The sequence below is a fragment of the Haliotis rufescens genome, unplaced genomic scaffold (assembly GCF_023055435.1).
Source record: "Haliotis rufescens isolate VD_foot unplaced genomic scaffold, xgHalRufe1.0.p SCAF_101, whole genome shotgun sequence".
Taxonomy (NCBI): domain Eukaryota; kingdom Metazoa; phylum Mollusca; class Gastropoda; order Lepetellida; family Haliotidae; genus Haliotis; species Haliotis rufescens.
Window position 1 is genome coordinate 946462 of NW_025963782.1, and position 26759 is coordinate 973220.

The 26759-nt window shown below is 38.2% G+C and overlaps 1 protein-coding gene across 1 annotated transcript in view; it reads left to right on the top strand.

The window, feature by feature from the left end:
- Window positions 1–26759, top strand: part of LOC124117003 — a 73599-nt gene that overhangs the window by 20829 nt on the left and 26011 nt on the right. Inside the window, exons 3-15 of the mRNA XM_048391900.1 lie at window positions 459–579; window positions 717–1488; window positions 17750–17880; window positions 18095–18132; window positions 18394–18517; window positions 20196–20952; window positions 21075–21205; window positions 21925–21974; window positions 22546–22588; window positions 22713–22795; window positions 23466–23523; window positions 23697–23800; window positions 23986–24049. Coding sequence (XP_048247857.1) covers window positions 462–579; window positions 717–1488; window positions 17750–17880; window positions 18095–18132; window positions 18394–18517; window positions 20196–20952; window positions 21075–21205; window positions 21925–21974; window positions 22546–22588; window positions 22713–22795; window positions 23466–23523; window positions 23697–23800; window positions 23986–24049 — 2473 coding nt within the window. The 5' untranslated portion in view covers window positions 459–461. The remainder of the gene's footprint in view (window positions 1–458; window positions 580–716; window positions 1489–17749; window positions 17881–18094; window positions 18133–18393; window positions 18518–20195; window positions 20953–21074; window positions 21206–21924; window positions 21975–22545; window positions 22589–22712; window positions 22796–23465; window positions 23524–23696; window positions 23801–23985; window positions 24050–26759) is intronic.

Below are 26759 nucleotides of genomic sequence, written 5' to 3' on the forward strand. Positions count from 1 at the left end.
ACCAAGTTCAGATACAACAAATATTGACGCAGTGACACACACAGCTTACTTGAAAACATAGGTTTCTGTTCTCCCTTGCACATTATACGATGTGATGATGTGAGGGAGGAAAAGAATGTTTCCATCAGAAACATGTTAATGATAATTATGGAATCGAATGGTTAAAATGCATAGAGGTATATGCGCTAAATGTTAAATGTGCTACATTTGGAATTAATCTTAGTGAAATATGGTTACAGTTGAAATTCGAAACTTATGTATAGAGGAACACACACATAAATATTAAAAGTAATTTATGATACTATCTAAAGTATGGTGATAGTCTAGTGGTACAAAAGACATGATTATGAATACAATAGCTTTTTAACATTTGGATAAAAATAATTTCTGTTTGTTGATATGGCCCGATGATGTTATTGGGGTCTCATGTCTCACGGATTTCAATGTCAATGTTTCAGGTAATGATGCAGAACATTCCAGGGCGAGAAATGTGCTTAAACAGCAAGGATTTTCGGCGTCCTCGTTTGACACCAATCAACGAAAGCATTTCAGCAATTAAAAGTAATTTTGTGAAGAAAGGTAAATGGTAAAATGCTAATTTTGAGATGTCATGACAAAATGCCTCATGACCACGTATTTTGATTATAAACAATTGTCAGTTGTTCTTTCTAATGTCCCAGAACCCATGAAAAATACAAATAACACTAATATTACAGGTACACTAAATGTAGTTCCATCAAGGATACCCGCGCACCTGTTGGATGTCAGAGATGCCTTCATTTCACTGCTGAAGGCGGACGGAGTTCTGTACCATGAAAACATTGTTAATGGTGAATATACGAGTGAAAGAGACACCACGTGCCTTTTGTATTTATCAGAATCATTAGCAACATTATTAGATTTTCCTGTGTCAAGGACGCAAGGAAATACGAGATGTGACATCTTCATAGCAATGCCCCATCAACCCCTCATGGTACTGACTGTGATTGACGATGGCAGTGAAACCGAGGAGATGAGAAATTATAACACCAGTGTGGCTAGAGAAGTGACTTCAAAACTACGCAGGTTTACCAATGAGAGCATCAACGTCATTCATGGAGTCTTGAGTTTGAGTGACCTGACAGACACAGATACATGCTTCATAAAGTTACAGAGAATTGCAGCATTAGCTGCATCCTTTGTTCCGAAGACTTCTCTATTGATGACGCCATCAAAATATGAACACGTGATGATGGCCTTCTGGGCAGCTGTTGCTGAGACTAAGTCAATCCTGACAGAGACAGGTGAAGTAGATGACAGTTGTATCAACTTTCTCACCACAGATCAGTGTGTATATCTTGTGGAGAACATAGAGAGTAAATATGTTCAGGCAAGATGTGAGCCCGGCAGTGGAACCACAACTCTGATGCTAGAGGTAGCCAGGAGGCTGAGCAGACTAGGGGAAACTCTACTGATATGCAACTCACAGGAAGAGAGGGACAGACTCAGGTAGTATGATATTGTGAACTTAATTATATGACTACCAAAAACAAAGTTTGTGTTGCTCTTCTGGACAAAAGTGAGATGATATTCTTAAATAGCAGGCGACCATTATTCACATCTGTAGTACTAACCATTAATTATCAAAGAATATGTCGATCTTTTTCATCTTATTATCATTGAATGAAACTAAGGACAATACTGTATACTACGGTAATAATGAAATCAAAGGGAGCACTTATTTTAATTCGTTATAACCGTAGTTCGTTATAGGCATATATTCAGCAAATGAACGTGATCAAAACACATTTCGTTATATCCGTCAGTTCGTTATAAGCGTGTTCATTATAAACGTAGTTTACTTGGTTGGTTGGTTTGTTGTTTAACGCCGCACTCAGCAATATTTCAGCTATATGACGGCGGTCTGTCAATAATCGAGCTTGGACCAGACAATCCAGTGATTAATATCATGAGCATCGATCCACGCAATTGAGATACGATGACATGCGTCAACCAAGTCAGCGTGTCTGACCACCCGATTACGTTAGTCAGCTCTTACGACAAGCATAGTCGCCCTTTACGACCAGCATAGAATAGAATAGAGTAGAAATAGTTGAGAGAGTTACCCAATTACATTGTTAACATACGCTCATCAAACGGCAACTTCATTTCGTTTCAAATCCATTTCATTTTATCTTATCACATTTTCATTGTTCATTACATTACAAGGGGATTTCACGTTTAATTGATTACAAAGGGATTTCACGTTTAGTTGATTGCAGGGTTAGTTCATGTTTAGTTAATCTGAGTTCAGTCTTCCACTGCGAACCATTGGTAGCAGAGCGTTGCTCTGAATATGGGCTAGTTAGTAATAGTGACTGGTGTTGATAGTTCTTAGGGTCAACGTACGTCATTCAAAGATAGGATACATTTTCAGGTGTAGTTAGATGCTTGTTTGGTTCAGTGGCTGACAAAGCAACAAGCATGTCTAAGATAGCAAGTATTAGTGATGTAGATAAGCTGGAGTTAAAATTAGCTCAGCTTAAGAAACACAAGACTGCAGCAAAATCTGCATTGACAAAGGCTCAGAATCAGATGCTGAGTTTGATAGACCAGGAGGTCTTTTCAAATGTCAAAAAGAGCTTTCTTGATGGAGATTGCAAAGATATTTGATCCTTTAGGACTGTTAGCTCCATTTACCATTCAGGCAAAGATAATACTGCAACACATTTGGGTGTCTGGTGTACGTTGGGATGACAGTCTGCATCCTGATTTAGAAAAATAGGTCTGGCAATGGTATAAGGAATTGGCAGATTTGAAGTCTTAATATTTCCCAAGATAGATAGAATTTAGAACAGAAATAGGCAATTCATGCCTACATGTGTTTGTAGATGCATCACAAGATGCTTTTGGTTCAGTCATTTATCTGGTGAGTGTTAATGATCACAGAACAGCGAGTCAACTTGTAGCTGCAAAAAGTCATGTTGCTCCACTGAAGGCTATCAGTGTTCCACGACTAGAGTTGATGGCAGCGGTTCTTGGGGTGAAACTTCTGCTTGCTATTGCAAAAGGTCTAGAAATGTCACCTTATGATGCAAGGATCTGGTCGGATAGCATGAACGTGTTGTGGTGGATAAAAAGCCACAGTAGAAGCTTCAAGCCATTTGTGGCCAATCGTGTGGGTTTTATACAAGAAGTGACAAAACCCAGCCAATGGATGCATGGGCCAACTAAGTTGAATACAGCTGACATACTTACAAAAGGTTGTAAACCTGAAACACTTGGTACAAAAGCATGGCTACAAGGTCCTGAGTTTTTAAAACTTGATGTGAGCCAATGGCCAAAGCAGATACATGCTTTCCAGAAAGTTGAGCTGGAAAGGAAAACGGGATCAAACATGAAAGTGACAATGTTGGTGCAAGATGTTGATCAGACATGGCGTTTGAATCCATGTAGGTTTTCCGACTGGAAAAGACTGTGTAGAATCTTTGCATGGGTCTACAGGTTTCTCAGTCACTCTCGGACACAAAAGAATATGAGAAGGAAAGAAGATCTGGACCTAGAAGAGATTGAAGAAGCTGAAAGGAAACTAATTTCAAAAGATCAAATGGAAGCATTTCCTAAAGATTATTTGGCACTGAAACAGGACAGCAGAATACCACCTAAGAGTAATCTCATAGGGTTACAGCCTTTTCTGGATGAAACAGGAGTGATGAGATTAAATGGCAGAGGTTTGCAGAAGTCTTCCCAGAAAAAGCCCGGTGACAAAGTTGAAAGTTAACATCTTGAAATGTGTCACCACACGGGAACAAATACCACATTAGCCTCATTGTCTTCAAAGCTCTGGATAATATCCTCAAGAGAGAAAATTCGGGAATGGGAAAATGCATGTTCTTGGTGCAAAAAGCAAAAAGCAAAGCCAGCACAACAACTCATGGGCAAGGTTCCAAAGGTGAGAGTTGTCTGTTCAATGAGAGCATTTGTTCAAGTTGGGGTAGATTTCGCTGGTCCATTTCTTACTGAAAAGGGTCGAGGTAGAAGCCGTCAGAAGCGTTACCTGTGCCTGTTCACAGGCCTAGCTACACGCGCTGTACATTTGGAAATCGCTTTCGGACTAGACACAAATTCATTCATAAATGCGGGGGGCACGGGTGGCCCAGTCATCTAAGGCGCCGCGATTCGCTGTGCAGAGTTGCGTCCCTTGGGCACGCCAGAAACCTATGATTGTGGGTTCGAATCCCGGATTGCCCCGATTATGTTTCTAGGTTTGTCAGCACCATACCCATGCTCGTGGGTTTCTCGAAGTGGTAAACGTCTGAGACCTGCATCACTTGGGGCTTTCCTCCCACATTAAGCTGACACGCCGTGATATAACTGGAATACTGTTCAAAGCGGAGATAAGCACAACTCACTCACTCACTCACTCATTCTTAAATGCTCTCTTCCGCATGGCACACAGAAGGGAAATGCCCAATGAGATCATATCGGACAATGGGACAAATTTCGATGGAGCTGTGAAAGAGCTTAAAGAGCTGGTGACTTCATTAGATTCTGTCATCACAATATCGAAATTGGCAAACAGAGGCATTGTATGGAGATTTAATCCTCCAAATGCTCCTCACTTTGGAGGAATATTCGAATCGATGGTAAAGTCAGCTAAACGGGCTATTTATGCTGTCCTCAGCTCAAGTGATGTCACTGATGAAGAACTGATGACTGCTTTTACTGGGGCCGAAGCTTAGAATTCAAGACCACTCAACTAAGTGCCCACACACAGGATGATGTTCTGCTCACACCAAACCACTTTCTACATGGGCAGCTTGGTGGAGATTTCACTCCAGAAATAGATTCCACTTCCTTTTCTCCCCAGAAGCGTTGGCGGAGGATCCAGGAACTCATCAGGCATATTGGGAGGAGATGGATTATAAAGAGAGTGGCTTCCAACGTTGAATGTCAGAAAAGATTGGGTCACGTCATCAAGAGACTTCCAAGTTGATGATGTGGTGATTGTCGTATCACAAGATAATCCAAGAGAAACTTAATCCAAGAGGAACTTGGCCTATGGGAAGGATATTGAAGACTTACCCAGGCAAAGATGGCCATGTTAGAGTTGTAGATGTTAAAGATCTGTCCTTACGAATATCGAGAATGAACAAGAACCAGTTGTTCAAGGTTGTAAATAGTGCTGCTGTTTCCATGGACTAGTCATTGTTGTAAATAAGTTGAGGTTTTTGTAGTTTGTCAACTGGATTGTCTTGAAGTATTGTTCCAAATAAATGGTAGACAGGGATCTATCATGGAAGGGTGCATGTTCTGAAGCGTCCGGGAACAAGTGTCATGTTCCTAGACACAGTGGTTGAATCATTGGTACAAAACAGCTTCGCAGAAAGCGTTAAAGTCGGTACGCAGCATATGCTTCTTGTTGGATGAGCGAAAAATGCGCATGCTATAGACACAGTGTATTTTCATTTGGCTTCTGGCGTTCATATGTGCAAGTAGTAAATGGATATCTATCTCTAAGTTACAAAATAGTGAATTAGAATAGTACAGAAATAGAATAGAATAGAAATCATTGAGAGAGTTACCCAATTACATTGTTAACATAGGCTAATCAAACGGCAACTTCATTTTAAGTTTCAAATCCATTTCATTTTATCTTATCACATTTTCACTGTTCATTACATTAAAAGGGGATTACACGTTTAGTTGATTGCAAGGTTAGTTCAGGTTTAGTTAATCTGAGTTTAGCCTCCCACTGCGAACCATTGGTAGCAGAGCGTTGCTCTGAATATGGGCTAGTTAGTAGTGACTGGTGTTGATAGTTCTTAGGGTCAACGTACATCATTCAAAGATCTTGTAGGTGATAGCTTGAGTATTTAAATTTTGAATTTGACAAAACTTTATCAGCATGATTTCTTCCATAAAAGACACATGAGTACAATGTCTGAAGTCCATATCCCAATGTGTGATCCCCAACTGTGATATAACTGGAATATTGCTAAATATCTCATGAAAATGCTGCCAAATCTTTCATTTAATCTGGATACAATACATGTAATCAACATTAGATACGACACAATGTATATACTCAACATAAGATGTGACACAATACAGGTACTAAACATTAGATATGACACAATACATGTACTCAACGTTAGATACGACACAATACATGTACTCAACATAAGATATGACATCATACATGTACACAACATTAGATATGACACAATGCATGTACTCAACATTAGATGACACAATACAGGTACTCAACATTAGATACGACACAATACATGTACTCAACATAAGATATGACACAATACATGTACTCAACATTATATACGACGCAATACACATACTCAATATTAGATACGACACAATACATGTACTCAACATAAGATATGACACAATACAGGTACTCAACATTAGATATGACACAATACATGTACTCAACATTATATACGACTCAATACACATACTCAATATTAAATACGACACAATACATGTACTCAACATTAGATATGACACAATACATGTACTCAACATTAGATATGACACAATTCATGTACTCAAAATAAGATACGACACAATACATGTACTCAACATTAGATACGACACAATACAGGTACTCAACATTAGATACGACACAATACATGTACTCAACATAAGATATGACACAATACATGTACTCAACATAAGATAAAACACAATACAGGTACTCAACATTAGATACGACACAATACATGTACTCAACATTATATACGACACAATACATGTACACAACATAAGATATGACACAATACATTTACTCAACATTATATATGACACAATACAGGTACTCAACATTAGATATGACACAATACAGGCACTCAACTTTCGACACGACACACAACAGGCACTCAACATTCGACACGACACAATACATATTATCAAGATTAGATATAACACAATACAGGCACTCTCCATTCGATAAGACACAATACAGGTACTCGCCATTCGATTCGACACAATGCATGTACTCAATATTAGATACGACACAATACATGCACTCAACATTCGATACGACACAATACATGTTATCAAGATTAGATACGACACAATACAAGCACTCACCATTCGATAAGACACAATACAGGTACTCACCATTGGATAAGACACAATACAGGTACTCAATATTAGATACGACACAAAACATGTACTCAATATTAGATACGACACAATACATGTATTTGGAATTCGATATTGTATAATACTCAATGTACTCAACATGATGCCTAATACAGGTACTCAACATTAGATATGACACAATACAGGTACTCAACATTAGATACGACACAATACAGGTACTCAACATTAGATACAACACAATACATGTACTCAACATAAGATATGACACAATACATGTATTCAACCTTATATACGACTCAATACACATACTCAATATTAGATACGACACAATACATGTGCTCAACATAAGATATGACAAAATACAGGTACTCAACATTAGATATGACACAATACATGTACTCAACGTTAGATAAGACACAGTACATGTACTCAACATAGATATGACACAATTCATGTACTCAGCATTAGATATGACAGAATACAGGCACACAATTTTCGACACGACACAAAACAGGCACTCAACATTCGACACGACACAATATATATTATCAAGATTAGATATAACACAATACAGGCACTCTCCATTCGATAAGACACAATACAGGTACTCGCCATTCGATTCGACACAATACATGTACCCAATATTAGATATGACACAATACATGTACTCAACATTCGATACGACACAATACATGTTATCAAGATTAGATACGACACAATACAAGCACTCGCCATTCGATAAGACACAATACAGGTACTCGCCATTCGATAAGACACAATACAGGTACTCAATATTAGATACGACACAAAACATGTACTCAATATTAGATACGACACAATACATGTATTTGGAATTCGATATTGTATAATACTCAATGTACTCAACATGATACCTAATACAGGTACTCAACATTAGATACGACACAAAACAGGTACTCAACATTAGATACAACACAATACATGTACTCAACATAAGATATGACACAATACATGTACTCAACATTATATACGACTCAATACACATACTCAATATTAGATACGACACAATACATGTGCTCAACATAAGATATGACACAATACAGGTACTCAACATTAGATATGACACAATACAGGTACTCCACATTAGATATGACACAATACATGTATTCAACCTTATATACGACTCAATACACATACTCAATATTAGATACGACACAATACATGTGCTCAACATAAGATATGACACAATACAGGTACTCAACATTAGATATGACACAATACATGTACTCAACGTTAGATAAGACACAGTACATGTACTCAACATAGATATGACACAATTCATGTACTCAACATTAGATATGACAGAATACAGGCACTCAATTTTCGACACGACACAAAACAGGCACTCAACATTCGACACGACACAATATATATTATCAAGATTAGATATAACACAATACAGGCACTCTCCATTCGATAAGACACAATACAGGTACTCGCCATTCGATACGACACAATACATGTACCCAACATTAGATATGACACAATACATGTACTCAACATTCGATACGACACAATACATGTTATCAAGATTAGATACGACACAATACAAGCACTCGCCATTCGATAAGACACAATACAGGTACTCACCATTCGATAAGACACAATACAGGTTCTCAATATTAGATACGACACAAAACATGTACTCAATATTAGATACGACACAATACATGTATTTGAAATTCGATATTGTATGATACTCAATGTACTCAACATGATACCTAATACAGGTACTCAACATTAGATACGACACAAAACAGGTACTCAACATTAGATACGACACAATACATGTACTCAACATAAGATATGACACAATACATGTACTCAACATTATATACGACTCAATACACATACTCAATATTAGATACGACACAATACATGTGCTCAACATAAGATATGACACAATACAGGTACTCAACATTAGATATGACACAATACATGTACTCAACGTCAGATAAGACACAGTAAAGGTACTCCACATTAGATACGACACAATACAGGTAGTCAACATTAGATATGACACAATACATTTACTCAACATTATATACGACACAATACAGGTACTCAACATTAGATATGACACAATACATGCACTCAACATTCGACACGACACAATACATATTATCAAGATTAGATATAACACAATAGAGGCACTCTCCATTCGATAAGACACAATACAGGTACTCGCCATTCGAAACGACACAATACATGTACTCAATATTAGATACGACACAATACATGCACTCAACATTCGATACGACACAATACATGTTATCAAGATTAGATACGACAAAATACATGTACTCAACATTAGATACGACACAATACCTGTACTCAACATTAAATACGACATAATACAGGTACTCAACATTAGATATGACACAATACATGTACTCAACATTATATACGACACAATACATGTACTCAACATAAGATATGACACAATACAGGTACTCAACATTAGATACGACACAATACATGTACTCAACATTAGATACGACAGAATACATGTACTCAACATAAGATATGACAATACAGGTACTCAACATAAGATATGACACAAAACAGGTACTCAACATGAGATATGACACAATACAGGTACTCAACATTAGATACGACACAATACATGTACTCAACATTAAATACGACACAATACATGTACTCAACATGATATACGACACAATACATGTACTCAACATAAGATATGACACAATACATGTACTCAACATTAGATATGACGCAATACAAGTACTCAACATTAGATACGACACAATACATGTACTCAACATTAGATACGACACAATACATGTACTCAACATAAGATATGACAATACAGGTACTCAACATTAGATATGACACAATACAGGTACTCAACATAAGATATAACACAATACAGGTACTCAACATTAGATACGACACAATACATGTACTCAACATTAAATACGACACAATAGAGGTACTCAACATTAGATACGACACAAAACAGGTTCTCAACATTAGATACGACACAATACAGGTACTCAACATTAGATACGACACAATACATGTACTCAACATAAGATATGACACAATACAGGTACTCAACATTAGATATGACACAATGCAGGTACTCAACATAAGATATAACACAATACAGGTACTCAACATTAGATACGACACAATACATGTACTCAACATTAAATACGACACAATAGAGGTACTCAACATTAGATACGACACAAAACAGGTTCTCAACATTAGATACGACACAATACAGGTACTCAACATTAGATACGATACAATACATGTACTCAACATAAGATATGACACAATACAGGTACTCAACATTAGATATGACACAATGCAGGTACTCAACATAAGATATAACACAATACAGGTACTCAACATTAGATACGACAAAATACATGTACTCAACAATAAATACGACACAATACAGGTACTCAACATTAGATACGACACAATACATGTACTCAACATAAGATATGACAATACAGGTACTCAACATTAGATATGACACAATACAGGTACTCAACATAAGATATAACACAATACAGGTACTCAACATTAGATACGACACAATACATGTACTCAACATTAAATACGACACAATAGAGGTACTCAACATTAGATACGACACAAAACAGGTTCTCAACATTAGATACGACACAATACAGGTACTCAACATTAGATACGACACAATACATGTACTCAACATAAGATATGACACAATACAGGTACTCAACATTAGATATGACACAATGCAGGTACTCAACATAAGATATAACACAATACAGGTACTCAACATTAGATACGACAAAATACATGTACTCAACAATAAATACGACACAATACAGGTACTCAACATTAGATACGACACAATACATGTACTCAACATTATATACGACACAATACATGTACTCAACATAAGATATGACACAATACATGTACTCAACATTATATACGACACATACACGTACTCAATATTAGATACGACACAATACATGTACTCAACATAAGATATGACACAATACAGGTACTGAACATAAGATATGACACAATACAGGCACTCAACATTAGACACGACACAATACATATTATCAAGATTAGATATAACACAATACAGGCGCTCGCCATTCGATAAGACACAATACAGGTACTCGCCATTCGATAAGACACAATACAGGTACTCAACATTCGATACAACACAATACATGTACTCAACATAAGATATGACACAATACATGTACTCAACATTAGATATGACACAATACATGTACTCAATATGAGATATGACACAATACATGTACTCAATATTAGATACGACCCAATACAGGTACTCAATTTGATGCCAGTTAATGTAATTCGCCTTTTAAATTAGATGACAACAAGAAATACACAGAAACTTATGTTCAAATCGTGTGAGTGGCTGGTGCTGTCGGTGCTGCCGCTGGTGCAGCCTGGTGTCATCACTGATTTTCAGTGATCCATTCATATAGTTTTCACTGCTAGTTTGCCCTTTACGATAAATAGAATCTGCTTCGGCGGATAATCTATACTGGTTATTCTCTTGCATTGACAGTTTATATTTTCGTTCATATGGTCAATTATAGGTTTTGATATGTCATTCTAAAACCAAAATGGTTTGTATTCTCACAAGAATGAAGGTTTTTCATGTTGAGGTCATGCTTTTCGACATGCAACCAGTGACATTAACCTTAAAGGAAACTGTTCTCTTGTTTGCCTGCCCATATCACATACGTGTCTGTTACAATAAGTGAGACTGACCTTCAAACAAGACAAGTCAGTGTCAGATATATTCTCAAGTACTCCCATCTCTGACGTGTCTGTTACAATAAGTGAGACTGACCTTCAAACAAGACAAGTCAATGTCAGATATATTCTCAAGTACTCCCATCTCTGACGTGTCTGTTACAATAGGTGAGACTGACCTTCAAACAAGACAAGTCAGTGTCAGATATATTCTCAAGTACTCCCATCTCTGACGAGTCTGTTACAATAGGTGAGACTGACCTTCAAACAAGACAAGTCAATGTCAGATATATTCTCAAGTACTCCCATCTCTGACGTGTCTGTTACAATAAGTGAGACTGACCTTCAAATAAGACAAGTCAGTGTCAGATATATTCTCAAGTACTCCCATCTCTGACGTGTCTGTTACAATAGGTGAGACTGACCTTCAAACAAGACAAGTCAATGTCAGATATATTCTCAAGTACTCCCATCTCTGACGTGTCTGTTACAATAGGTGAGACTGACCTTCAAACAAGACAAGTCAATGTCAGATATATTCTCAAGTACTCCCATCTCTGACGTGTCTGTTACAATAGGTGAGACTGACCTTCAAACAAGACAAGTCAATGTCAGATATATTCTCAAGTACTCCCATCTCTGACGTGTCTGTTACAATAGGTGAGACTGACCTTCAAATAAGACAAGTCAGTGTCAGATATATTCTCAAGTACTCCCATCTCTGACGTGTCTGTTACAATAGGTGAGACTGACCTTCAAATAAGACAAGTCAGTGTCAGATATATTCTCAAGTACTCCCATCTCTGACGAGTCTGTTACAATAGGTGAGACTGACCTTCAAACAAGACAAGTCAGTGTCAGATATATTCTCAAGTACTCCCATCTCTGACGTGTCTGTTACAATAAGTGAGACTGACCTTCAAATAAGACGAGTCAGTGTCAGATATATTCTCAAGTACTCCCATCTCTGACGTGTCTGTTACAATAGGTGAGACTGACCTTCAAACAAGACAAGTCAATGTCAGATATATTCTCAAGTACTCCCATCTCTGACGTGTCTGTTACAATAGGTGAGACTGACCTTCAAACAAGATAAGTCAATGTCAGATATATTCTCAAGTACTCCCATCTCTGACGTGTCTGTTACAATAGGTGAGACTGACCTTCAAACAAGACAAGTCAATGTCAGATATATTCTCAAGTACTCCCATCTCTGACGTGTCTGTTACAATAGGTGAGACTGACCTTCAAACAAGACAAGTCAGTGTCAGATATATTCTCAAGTACTCCCATCTCTGACGTGTCTGTTACAATAGGTGAGACTGACCTTCAAACAAGACAAGTCAATGTCAGATATATTCTCAAGTACTCCCATCTCTGACGTGTCTGTTACAATAGGTGAGACTGACCTTCAAACAAGACAAGTCAATGTCAGATATATTCTCAAGTACTCCCATATCTGACGTGTCTGTTACAATAGGTGAGACTGACCTTCAAACAAGACAAGTCAGTGTCAGATATATTCTCAAGTACTCCCATCTCTGACGTGTCTGTAACAATAGGTGAGACTGACCTTTAAACAAGACAAGTCAGTGTCAGATATATTCTCAAGTACTCCCATCTCTGACGTGTCTGTTACAATAGGTGAGACTGACCTTCAAACAAGACAAGTCAGTGTCAGATATATTCTCAAGTACTCCCATCTCTGACGTGTCTGTTACAATAGGTGAGACTGACCTTCAAACAAGACAAGTCAATGTCAGATATATTCTCAAGTACTCCCATCTCTGACGTGTCTGTTACAATAGGTGAGACTGACCTTCAAACAAGACAAGTCAATGTCAGATATATTCTCAAGTACTCCCATCTCTGACGTGTCTGTTACAATAAGTGAGACTGACCTTCAAATAAGACGAGTCAGTGTCAGATATATTCTCAAGTACTCCCATCTCTGACGTGTCTGTTACAATAGGTGAGACTGACCTTCAAACAAGACAAGTCAATGTCAGATATATTCTCAAGTACTCCCATCTCTGACGTGTCTGTTACAATAGGTGAGACTGACCTTCAAACAAGATAAGTCAATGTCAGATATATTCTCAAGTACTCCCATCTCTGACGTGTCTGTTACAATAGGTGAGACTGACCTTCAAACAAGACAAGTCAATGTCAGATATATTCTCAAGTACTCCCATCTCTGACGTGTCTGTTACAATAGGTGAGACTGACCTTCAAACAAGACAAGTCAGTGTCAGATATATTCTCAAGTACTCCCATCTCTGACGTGTCTGTTACAATAGGTGAGACTGACCTTCAAACAAGACAAGTCAATGTCAGATATATTCTCAAGTACTCCCATCTCTGACGTGTCTGTTACAATAGGTGAGACTGACCTTCAAACAAGACAAGTCAATGTCAGATATATTCTCAAGTACTCCCATATCTGACGTGTCTGTTACAATAGGTGAGACTGACCTTCAAACAAGACAAGTCAGTGTCAGATATATTCTCAAGTACTCCCATCTCTGACGTGTCTGTAACAATAGGTGAGACTGACCTTTAAACAAGACAAGTCAGTGTCAGATATATTCTCAAGTACTCCCATCTCTGACGTGTCTGTTACAATAGTTGAGACTGACCTTCAAACAAGACAAGTCAGTGTCAGATATATTCTCAAGTACTCCCATCTCTGACGTGTCTGTTACAATAGGTGAGACTGACCTTCAAACAAGACAAGTCAATGTCAGATATATTCTCAAGTACTCCCATCTCTGACGTGTCTGTTACAATAGGTGAGACTGACCTTCAAACAAGACAAGTCAATGTCAGATATATTCTCAAGTACTCCCATCTCTGACGTGTCTGTTACAATAGGTGAGACTGACCTTCAAACAAGACAAGTCAATGTCAGATATATTCTCAAGTACTCCCATCTCTGACGTGTCTGTTACAATAGGTGAGACTGACCTTCAAACAAGACAAGTCAATGTCAGATATATTCTCAAGTACTCCCATCTCTGACGTGTCTGTTACAATAAGTGAGACTGACCTTCAAATAAGACAAGTCAATGTCAGATATATTCTCAAGTTCTCCCATCTCTGACGTGTCTGTTACAATAGGTGAGACTGACCTTCAAATAAGACAAGTCAGTGTCAGATATATTCTCAAGTACTCCCATCTCTGACGTGTCTGTTACAATAAGTGAGACTGACCTTCAAATAAGACAAGTCAGTGTCAGATATATTCTCAAGTACTCCCATCTCTGACGTGTCTGTTACAATAGGTGAGACTGACCTTCAAACAAGACAAGTCAATGTCAGATATATTCTCAAGTACTCCCATCTCTGACGTGTCTGTTACAATAGGTGAGACTGACCTTCAAACAAGACAAGTCAATGTCAGATATATTCTCAAGTACTCCCATCTCTGACGTGTCTGTTACAATAGGTGAGACTGACCTTCAAACAAGACAAGTCAATGTCAGATATATTCTCAAGTACTCCCATCTCTGACGTGTCTGTTACAATAGGTGAGACTGACCTTCAAATAAGACAAGTCAGTGTCAGATATATTCTCAAGTACTCCCATCTCTGACGTGTCTGTTACAATAGGTGAGACTGACCTTCAAATAAGACGAGTCAGTGTCAGATATATTCTCAAGTACTCCCATCTCTGACGTGTCTGTTACAATAGGTGAGACTGACCTTCAAACAAGACAAGTCAATGTCAGATATATTCTCAAGTACTCCCATCTCTGACGTGTCTGTTACAATAGGTGAGACTGACCTTCAAACAAGACAAGTCAGTGTCAGATATATTCTCAAGTACTCCCATCTCTGACGTGTCTGTTACAATAGGTGAGACTGACCTTCAAACAAGACAAGTCAGTGTCAGATATATTCTCAAGTACTCCCATCTCTGACGTGTCTGTTACAATAGGTGAGACTGACCTTCAAACAAGACAAGTCAGTGTCAGATATATTCTCAAGTACTCCCATCTCTGACGTGTCTGTTACAATAGGTGAGACTGACCTTCAAACAAGACAAGTCAATGTCAGATATATTCTCAAGTACTCCCATCTCTGACGTGTCTGTTACAATAGGTGAGACTGACCTTCAAACAAGACAAGTCAATGTCAGATATATTCTCAAGTACTCCCATCTCTGACGTGTCTGTTACAATAAGTGAGACTCACCTTCAAATAAGACAAGTCAATGTCAGATATATTCTCAAGTTCTCCCATCTCTGACGTGTCTGTTACAATAGGTGAGACTGACCTTCAAATAAGACAAGTCAGTGTCAGATATATTCTCAAGTACTCCCATCTCTGACGTGTCTGTTACAATAAGTGAGACTGACCTTCAAATAAGACAAGTCAGTGTCAGATATATTCTCAAGTACTCCCATCTCTGACGTGTCTGTTACAATAGGTGAGACTGACCTTCAAACAAGACAAGTCAATGTCAGATATATTCTCAAGTACTCCCATCTCTGACGAGTCTGTTACAATAGGTGAGACTGACCTTCAAACAAGACAAGTCAATGTCAGATATATTCTCAAGTACTCCCATCTCTGACGTGTCTGTTACAATAGGTGAGACTGACCTTCAAACAAGACAAGTCAATGTCAGATATATTCTCAAGTACTCCCATCTCTGACGTGTCTGTTACAATAGGTGAGACTGACCTTCAAACAAGACAAGTCAATGTCAGATATATTCTCAAGTACTCCCATCTCTGACGTGTCTGTTACAATAGGTGAGACTGACCTTCAAATAAGACGAGTCAGTGTCAGATATATTCTCAAGTACTCCCATCTCTGACGTGTCTGTTACAATAGGTGAGACTGACCTTCAAATAAGACGAGTCAGTGTCAGATATATTCTCAAGTACTCCCATCTCTGACGTGTCTGTTACAATAGGTGAGACTGACCTTCAAACAAGACAAGTCAATGTCAGATATATTCTCAAGTACTCCCATCTCTGACGTGTCTGTTACAATAGGTGAGACTGACCTTCAAACAAGACAAGTCAATGTCAGATATATTCTCAAGTACTCCCATCTCTGACGTGTCTGTTACAATAGGTGAGACTGACCTTCAAACAAGACAAGTCAATGTCAGATATATTCTCAAGTACTCCCATCTCTGACGTGTCTGTTACAATAGGTGAGACTGACCTTCAAACAAGACAAGTCAGTGTCAGATATATTCTCAAGTACTCCCATCTCTGACGTGTCTGTTACAATAGGTGAGACTGACCTTCAAACAAGACAAGTCAATGTCAGATATATTCTCAAGTACTCCCATCTCTGACGTGTCTGTTACAATAGGTGAGACTGACCTTCAAACAAGACAAGTCAGTGTCAGATATATTCTCAAGTACTCCCATATCTGACGTGTCTGTTACAATAGGTGAGACTGACCTTCAAACAAGACAAGTCAGTGTCAGATATATTCTCAAGTACTCCCATCTCTGACGTGTCTGTTACAATAGGTGAGACTGACCTTCAAACAAGACAAGTCAGTGTCAGATATATTCTCAAGTACTCCCATCTCTGACGTGTCTGTTACAATAGGTGAGACTGACCTTCAAACAAGACAAGTCAATGTCAGATATATTCTCAAGTACTCCCATCTCTGACGTGTCTGTTACAATAGGTGAGACTGACCTTCAAACAAGACAAGTCAATGTCAGATATATTCTCAAGTACTCCCATATCTGACGTGTCTGACGTGTGTCCAAAAATATGGCGGAGAAAAGGAGCAATGGGATGACAAATTTCTCACAGTTACTGGTTCAAATGAATTTTTTTTACTATTTATTATTTGCAGGTCAGTTCACTCGTCCACAATCACGACATTTGATGTGGAAGATCTGAACATGTCCAGCTTTGAGAATGTGGTGCATGGAACTCGAAGTGATCTGTTCGAACCTTGTGGTCGACAATGGCTGTTCCTGAAAGGTATTGATGTAACGTGAAGTTATGTATATTAAATGTTGTTTTAGGGTCATGGCTATTACGTTCATTTACATGTATGTGAGAACTTTGCTGATCATATTCAAACATACAATACTTAAAGGTTATTATCGGTAATCCCTAAATTTTAATTCAAAGACGTCATTTATCAGTTACTAAATACGCCAGACTTGACTTATAACTGAATGTTGATTTTCAGGTACTCCAAACAGGTCACGAGATACACATGTACAAACAGTAAGTCCAAACTAAATATATGTCTATCAATTAGTATTTGTATATACTAATTTGGACAAATGTATCGCAGGATCACTCAATATACACCTGAAAACGAAAATGACCTGTTGATCAGAATGTTGGTATCAGTAGCTTAGATACAGATACAGGCAAAGCATATATGCTTGTGGCCACTGTTTTATATTAACTTGAAATGTCAGTTATCACTGACTTTCTGTATGTTTTAGAACTGCTGATTGTTACACATGACAGTATTTTCAGATTAATGCATCAAACGGGAAGGAGGATGGCTTCCATTATTTCAACAGCAAAGACTTTCTGCGCCCACAGTTACAGCAGACAAGAGAACATATCACTGACATTAAGCGTCACTACATGAGCAAAGGTACACTGTTTCTTTTCTTTGGTTAAACAAGTAAGGTAAATGCAGTTGATATGATTAATTAAAATAGCAGGAATATATCACTCAACATTTGCAAAGGTTCACCACCTTAAAAGGTAAATTATGTGCATCTGTTGAAGCAGCCAACGACTATATTGCGAGAAGACATGGTCAATGAACAAAAGTCGGTTATCTTGTCCTGCACAATGCCAACATACAGATCACCAGTCAAAATGAGAGTATCTCACCAAATCTAACAATCAGGAAAACAAATTCATTGCCCAAAAAGAACAACTCTCAGGATCGCGCATGTAATCCACGTGAAGAGATCTCTGTTCCCAATAAATATTTGGATGGTGCCATGTGAAAATTGTCTTCAGTAATAGCAGCCTCTCGGAGACGATTGCGTACTGTCTTAGGAAAAACTATAATGCCACTGGCGTTCCGCTGGTTATTTCTGAGTGTGGTTGCAGTCACAAAGTGATGACGTCTTGCTACAAAAGGGAGAAACCTATTTTCCAGCTGTGTGATGGTATGTAGTCGACCTGAATGTCGCTGAAAAGCTGATACAAATGTCTGGTATCGGTTCTATGACCTGCTGATCACACTTTGGCTAACACCCAAAGACATCTGCAACAAGACGTTGTGGTGACCTAGTTTCAAGCATGACTATGCCTCAAACAACGTCTTTGGCGTTGAGGAGACATAATTGCATTAGTTGTTGTAATCCTTCGTCGCAAATGTTGTTGGTTTTGCTCACTGATAATGATGTACAGCGATTATCTCACTGTACCTCCAAATACAGTTTTTTTAGCACCTCGTGCAAAACGTGCCAATGACATCATGTCTCTCTCCGTTTCATGATGAAATTGAGGCCCTATAGGTGTTCCCAATCATTGTGTACCGCGATATTTTAATCTGTATTTGTTGGAGGATATTTTGATATCTTCAAAACTTGATCCTTTGCAAACTTTGATAGTATAATTCTATAATCAAGACTTGGAGAATACTGTTGTGTAGCTGTAAGTGATGCCATCCCACACCATCACTAAACCGCCACTATAGAGGTCGTGCTGTGTCATATCGAAGGAAAATCAATGAGTCACTGAAAACGGTTGAGTGTTTCTGACGCAACAGCCATGGTCATGCTACGTTTAAACTTTCGTTGATAGCTTATTCCCTTGTGAGCTATGGCTCTAAATTGTGTTTATACTTGATGATGATCTAAGTCTATCCCCTAATGTGATGAATCGTACCTCACAGTCTTCACAGTTTGTTATCATGATTTCCAGTGTGCGCTACTGTCATGTTTGATTTAGTGGTATCGTGATGATCACTGATTCAAAGCAACAATTTCTTATAATTTTCGGAGGTTGCATAGTCGTGCATGTGATACCAGTATGCTTTCTGCATTTTTCTGCGAATACATTGCGTTTTGGTAACTTCCTCACAGCTTTTATTGCTTCTGACTACGATATGAACTGTTTTTAATCACTGATCATGTGATTCCTGATGGTTTGCCATATGTAAGGAAATTCAGATACGAAACCAATAACTTGAAAAGACAGTTATTATCATTGGTAAAACAAAAACCAACACATTTCCCTGGCAAGCAGAATACCTTTGTTTCGCTGTTTACACTGACTTCAAGAAGTGAATTAACCGATCTTGATATCCACAGGCGGCGTCAACATCGCTCCAACCAACCTGCCGGGTCACATTCTGGACATCAAAGACATGCTACTTTCACTACTGGAAACTGACGAATCCCTGTATCGTTGCAACCTTGTCACTGGCGCAGAACTGGACACCTGTGGTGACACAACGTGTTTTGTGCATTTGACAGAATCCTTAGCAATAACATTAGACTTTCCAGTGTTAGAAAGACCAACCCCAGTAAGATGTGACATGTTTCTAGCCATGCCCCACCAGCCCCTGGTTGTACTGACAGTGATAACCTGTGACAAGGAAACTGATATGGTGCGAAGTTACAACACCTCAGTGGCCAGAGAAGTGACTTCAAAACTACGTCGGTTTACCAATGAAAGCATTAATGTTATACGTGGAGTTGTTTCCACAAATGATATGAAAGATCCTAACGTGTTCTTTGCAAAGTTACAAAATATTGCCGTAATATCTTCAGCATTCGTTTCCAAAACTTCCTTGTTGATGAATTCATTCAAGTATGACCAAATACTTATGGCATTTTGGGCAGCATTAGCTGAGACAAAAGTAGATGCAAACGAGAGTCAGTTAGGATTTCTTACCAAAGAACACTGCATCCTTTTGTTGGAAAATATAAACAGTAACAACGTTGAGGTGAGGCTTCATTCTAAACGTGAAGCCACCGTCCTGATGCTGGAGGTGGCAAGGAGACTGAGCAGACTGGGCGACACACTGCTGGTCTGTCAGTCAAGGGAAGAGAGGGACAGATTGAGGTAGGTTCAATAGAACGGCTCGACCATTATGATGTACCTGGTTCTACAGTTAGTTTTCCCAGGAGCCAGTGACATGTATCTCATGTTCGATTCCATGTCAAGACGAGGTTTTTCATTTCCAGATCTGTGCACGCATCAACAATATCACTGAATGATGTCTGGAAGTGGGATCTATCAGCGTATGAGAGCATTGTTCTTGATGCTCGCATTTTACCCTGCAGGCCTCGAGGTCGAGTGTGGCGATTTCAAACAGGTACGTGTGTTCATATAATGTATGAGAGATGTAGTTGTTTTACCGCAAAAGTTTCTAAAATAAGTGAATTGATTACAATTATTTCCTCCAACATCCAAACGCTCTATTGGTAAGATATGCAAATACATGTACACACAAACTTTCTTAGATTTATTCCCATTACAATCATTGATAGTTTAATTTCAATAATCCAAACTATCAACCGAATCATTGCAATTTACAACATACCATGGTCGTTATGAGGCAATGTTCCTGACAGTGTATATAAACATTGATATGCATTAGAAGAGTGTTGTGTGCTCTTTATATGCATGAGCAGTAAGGTAAGTTAAGGAGACTTAAACAATTGAGCTCAATCAATATGACAAATAAATCTGACAAATAAATTTTAAGGCTGACTTATTATGGACGTTAATATCTATGCATATAATGGCAGGTGAATAATTTGTTACATATAAACAATGGTATGCATATAACATAAACAATTTAATGTCACTTTTCACCTCATTATTATATTGTACAAAAGTAGATTTTGCTTTCGAGTAATAAAATCAAGAAACGTGACACCGTTAATAATGGCTTCACATTCTTGTCATACATGACATTTTGTGATATAAACATAATTAGTAAGTGTTTGCATTCGTTAAATTTGTTCTGAGCAGTTTATGTATTCATCATTTTGAATAAATCGCCATCATAACATATTGCTTTCAACGAAGATCCTACCAGTGTTGAAGAATTGAAGATGCGGTTACAGACGGCAGAGAAGGTATAAACATCATTCAGATATTTTCTAATTTTCTTTGTTCTGACTGGAAGTACATCGCACCCTGACGGAGTCGATAAGTTGGCCTTTTGAAATCGTAGGTCTGCGAATCGAGTGCTTAGTATTTCATCTTTACATACAGTCAGTGATTGAGTGTGTCAGTAGGGTTTAACACCGCTTTTAACAATATTCCAGTTACATTACATTCTCTGAAAACTTATATTATATGTTTCGAATGAAATAGATCTAGGGGGCATAACTCTAAGTTTGATCAAGTCAGTTGATAAAGAAAGAAGTGGTTAAATCGCTCACCGTAGTATACTTACCGATTCGGACAAAATCACGCATGCCCAGGACAGACCTGTATCATAACTAGTTCACTGGTCTCGAGGGTGACATGGGTTGATATACACTGTATGTAAGTTAATGTTCCCTTCGTCCTTCGAGGACTCGGTGCAGACTGCAGACTTGTTCAGTCGGGCTCGGGGAACATAAAGTAGCACAGAGAGTACATCAACTCATGGCCCCCCTCGAAACTGGTGGACAACTTATATTGTCTTACGTTATCTTTCAGGAAGTACACGACATGGAGAAACAACTCTGTGGTCTGCACGATGGTATGACTTTTAGAAATGCTTCTGACATTGGAAATATTGTTTGATAAAGTTCTCTTTACATTATATTTAGTGGTGAGTGGACAAAGAAATGATGTGCAATTTAGCTTGGATCATTTCTGTTCAGATAAGTGGAAAAGGCAGATGGAGTACTTATTGTGGGAAGTGGATGCTCTGAAGTTACTCTGTTTGGTACAGGAACTTGATGTCGTAAGTTTTATTTTTGTACTCGTCTCCTCGGAATGGCACTTTATCGAATAGTGGTTTCTGCGGCAGTCGTAAGGCCAATATGGGGATGTGATGTTGTAAGTGTGGGTTGTATTTCTGGGTTATTCTCTGACCACGTGTTCTTCCGAACCCTTCCTCATGTTTTACTGTAACTCCCCTGCAGCTATCGACATATCTTATTGCGACTTTCATTCTGATAATCTACTGAAGGGAAAACAAACAACACCGATTTGAGATGAGCAGCATGGTTTTTGCACACGTGTAGTTGTAATCTTCTATTCACATTTATTTGGATGAATTTCTACAATCAATTAGTTCTGAACACAAAACTTTCTATACAAACGGAATTGAAGTAGTTGTAATGTATAGTTATTATTCTTGATGCGGTATTGAACTGCACAGTTAAACTGATAATAACCAACACTCAAGGCGATGATAAACCGTCTTGGAATAAAACTTCATATTATTGGCACAAAGATATTGGTACATAGTACTTAAAAAGGAAAAGTTCACTTTTCCCCTTTCTAAAACTGCATCGTTGCCAGTGAAAATCTTGTTAACAATCTGCTGTTTAGTCAATGTTTAACGAACAAATGTATATTTCAGCAAATAATGGCACCTTTACTTGGAACATTGACATTTTTATTTTCAGTCCAACATTGTCAGATCGAGCATGATTGCTGAACCATTAAAGAAGGGATTATCATACGGTATGCATACCATATTCACTTTTCACATTATTGTATCCCGCGACGTGGTGTCTCATATGACTGCGTTAGTGCTAACAGTGACACGTCCTATGTTTTGTAGAGAGTGATAATTTTCAGGCTGGTTATGTACCGTTTGCTGTCAACTGTTCAGTTGTATTATGACGGTGTTACAGAGGAGGAGGATGGTGACCGGCAGACCGATGTTCGTCGAACACAGATGATGAAGCTCCAGGACGGAATGTCAAACCAGAAGGACCTTTTCCAACTTTTAAGAACGGTAAGATGATTACACTAAGTTATAAGGATATCATTATCTCCATTATGTTGTGGAAGTTGCAGTTCTGAATCCATAAATAACAAAGCGAGGTCAGAAGCTTACTCACCCTTTATATATAATACAGAGGACATCATGATACGTGATACATGAACATCTGTTAATTGCAACGTTATCTGTTTCCACAGGCAGTCATTGAGGATAAGACCAAGCTAACCCATCTCCAAGACAGAGTAATATCAGCGGCAAAGGGTATGTAAATCATTGTGTTGAATTTTCTGAATATGACTGCGGCGCAGGGCCACTTTGTTATTGAAACCACGCAATGCTTGGATATCCCAGGGATATTATTTCATGTGTATCTCATTCATAACCATGGTCAATATTTTGTCACAGTGACTTATTAAAGGCTTATGAATGTGGTGGTAATATTGTTTGAATACTTATGTATAACAAGTGATGACATTCTTTTTATACCAGAAGTAGGTCACGGTGACTTGCAAGACGTCATATTTGCATGAGATTTTGAAATGTTCTTGAATAACTTGCACTCAGGGTATATACATTTACAAAAGGCATTATATTCACTAGAAACACTGAATGGAAAAGGAAGACATTTTGTACATTCGTTTCCATGAGATGCTTGTTAAAGCAAGGACCCATATTTTCAAATAGAAATAATCAAGCATAATCATGATTGAAACACATTTGTGGCATCTAGGCAAAGGTAGGGATGGGTCTGTTCCTTTGGATGTAATGAGAACATCTTTCTAGGCTAGTGTCACAGTCGGCTTTTGAATACAACTTATGTGACAAATAATACAGTGGGTGACAGGATGACGAGGACACCCGATTGACAAGAGTGCTCAGTGTCACGACCAGATGCACAGTTTTCGTCTGGTTGAGGTTATTGCTGATAAACACTTTGGCAAATTTACATCTTATTCTAATACAGAGAAACCTTCTAACTATGTTACCAGTAGTCTCCTTATCGGTACTAGGGTCTTATTGACCTTTTCCACACTTTCGCCATCTTGGATCAAAAACGAAGTTTCGACTGCATAGCTTCATGCAGAGTGAGTCGTATCAGCTGATCGGGAACAGAGAGCATATTGTGAAGGGCATGTTGTAACTCTGTCCCTGCATTTAACAGAAGGACATTTCTACCATAGAATTGAATCCTCTGTCGAATACAGAACATATTGCTGAGGTCCAACGAAACTATGCTTGAGATACACTGGAATTCGCATTTTGCTGTCAGGAACCCGTAATTGAATCAAAAGTCACATTTTGAAATTGTTCTTTCATTGTGCATAAAAAAAATAAAAAAATTAATAAATATCAATCCATGTTAAAAACAAGCTAGATATGGCAAATTGAAAGCCGAATAATAGTTAGGTATTCCTATTTAGTAGTAGTAGGAAAATAATTAGTTTTTTGTGTTATTTTAAATTGTCAATAATATCCTTGTCACTGTCTTCATTAAGGTAGCGTTCTGGGTCTGTCCACAGATTTTGTTAGAGTGACATAAGAATACATTTAACGTGCCTTTTGACATAATTTTTACATATGATTTTTCTTTGGCACTGATCCTGAAGCCACCAACAGCCAAACTTTTCATACATCTACTAAAGCTTACTACAGAAGTATTGTAGAATTTGAAAAAGTAACTTTGGCATCTTCCAGAAAAACAGTTAGTGAACCAAACTTCAGATTGAAAATGTGCCGATTTTAAACTGGAGGTGGCGAAGTCTGGAAAAGGTCAATATTGTCACTCCAAGTGTAATAAATTAAATCGTTGCAAACTAAAAATTCACAGGAAATAATATTTCCATAGGTGTTTTGAGTTTTTGACGTTTCAAAATGCTTAGACGCTTCCAGGTTTGACTATGCATATTTGAGCTAATTTCAACACTTGCATGGAGTAGTTTTGTTTTAAACCTTTTCCAGCTAATGTTTCTGAGTCATGGCAAATAACCCATTATGCTTTATGTTGTTGTTTGTTTGTTGTTTTACACCGCACTCAGCAATATTCCAGCTATATGACGGCGGTCTGTAAATAATCGAGTCTGGACCAGACAATCAAGTTATTGACAACATGAGCATCAGTCCGGGCAAGTTGGATACGATGACATGCATCAACCAAGTCAGCGAGCCTGACCACCCGATCCCTTTAGTCGCCTCTTACGACAAGCATAGCCACCTTTAACGGCAAGCATGGGTTGCTGAAGACCTATTCTACCCCGGATCTTCACGGTCACGGTCACGGCCTTTATGATGTTACCAAGGTAGCTATGATTATTTACAATTTCCACATTTCTTCTTACTTCACGAATTCACCAGAGGCAGCCAAAAATTCTTACAATGTCCCACAACTTTACATATGATGTTATCTACAATGGCTGTCGTCATCTGCAACCACTCGTAATATTACACTGGCATCACCTCTTGACGATCAGAACAATCGAATCAAAGAGTATGCCATCCGGGGTGATCGAGTATAACTAATATCACATATTCATGTATGGTATCCCATTTTATGCTTGGATTGACAAAGCATCAATTTCCTCAGATGAAGATCCAAATTTACTACCATTCTTTGAGTACTTACGTTGAGGAATCGCGTCAGGTCACAGGATAGAATATGACTCAAGCCATCCGTGGCTTGTCGTATGTGGCAACTGAGTGGAAGACAGGTTCTGTGATTTGCTATATTGCATGTCATCATGCTCCTCTGGCTGTGGGTGTTGCTCGTGATATCAACCTCTGGTTTATATAACTGTCCAGACTTGATTATCTACAATCCGCTGTGATATAACTGGCATATTGCATCATCCAGACTTGATTATCTACAATCCACTGTGTTATAAGTGGCATATTGCATAGTCCAGACTTGATTATCTACAATCCGCTGTGATATAACTGGCATATTGCATCGTCCAGACTTGATTATCTACTATCC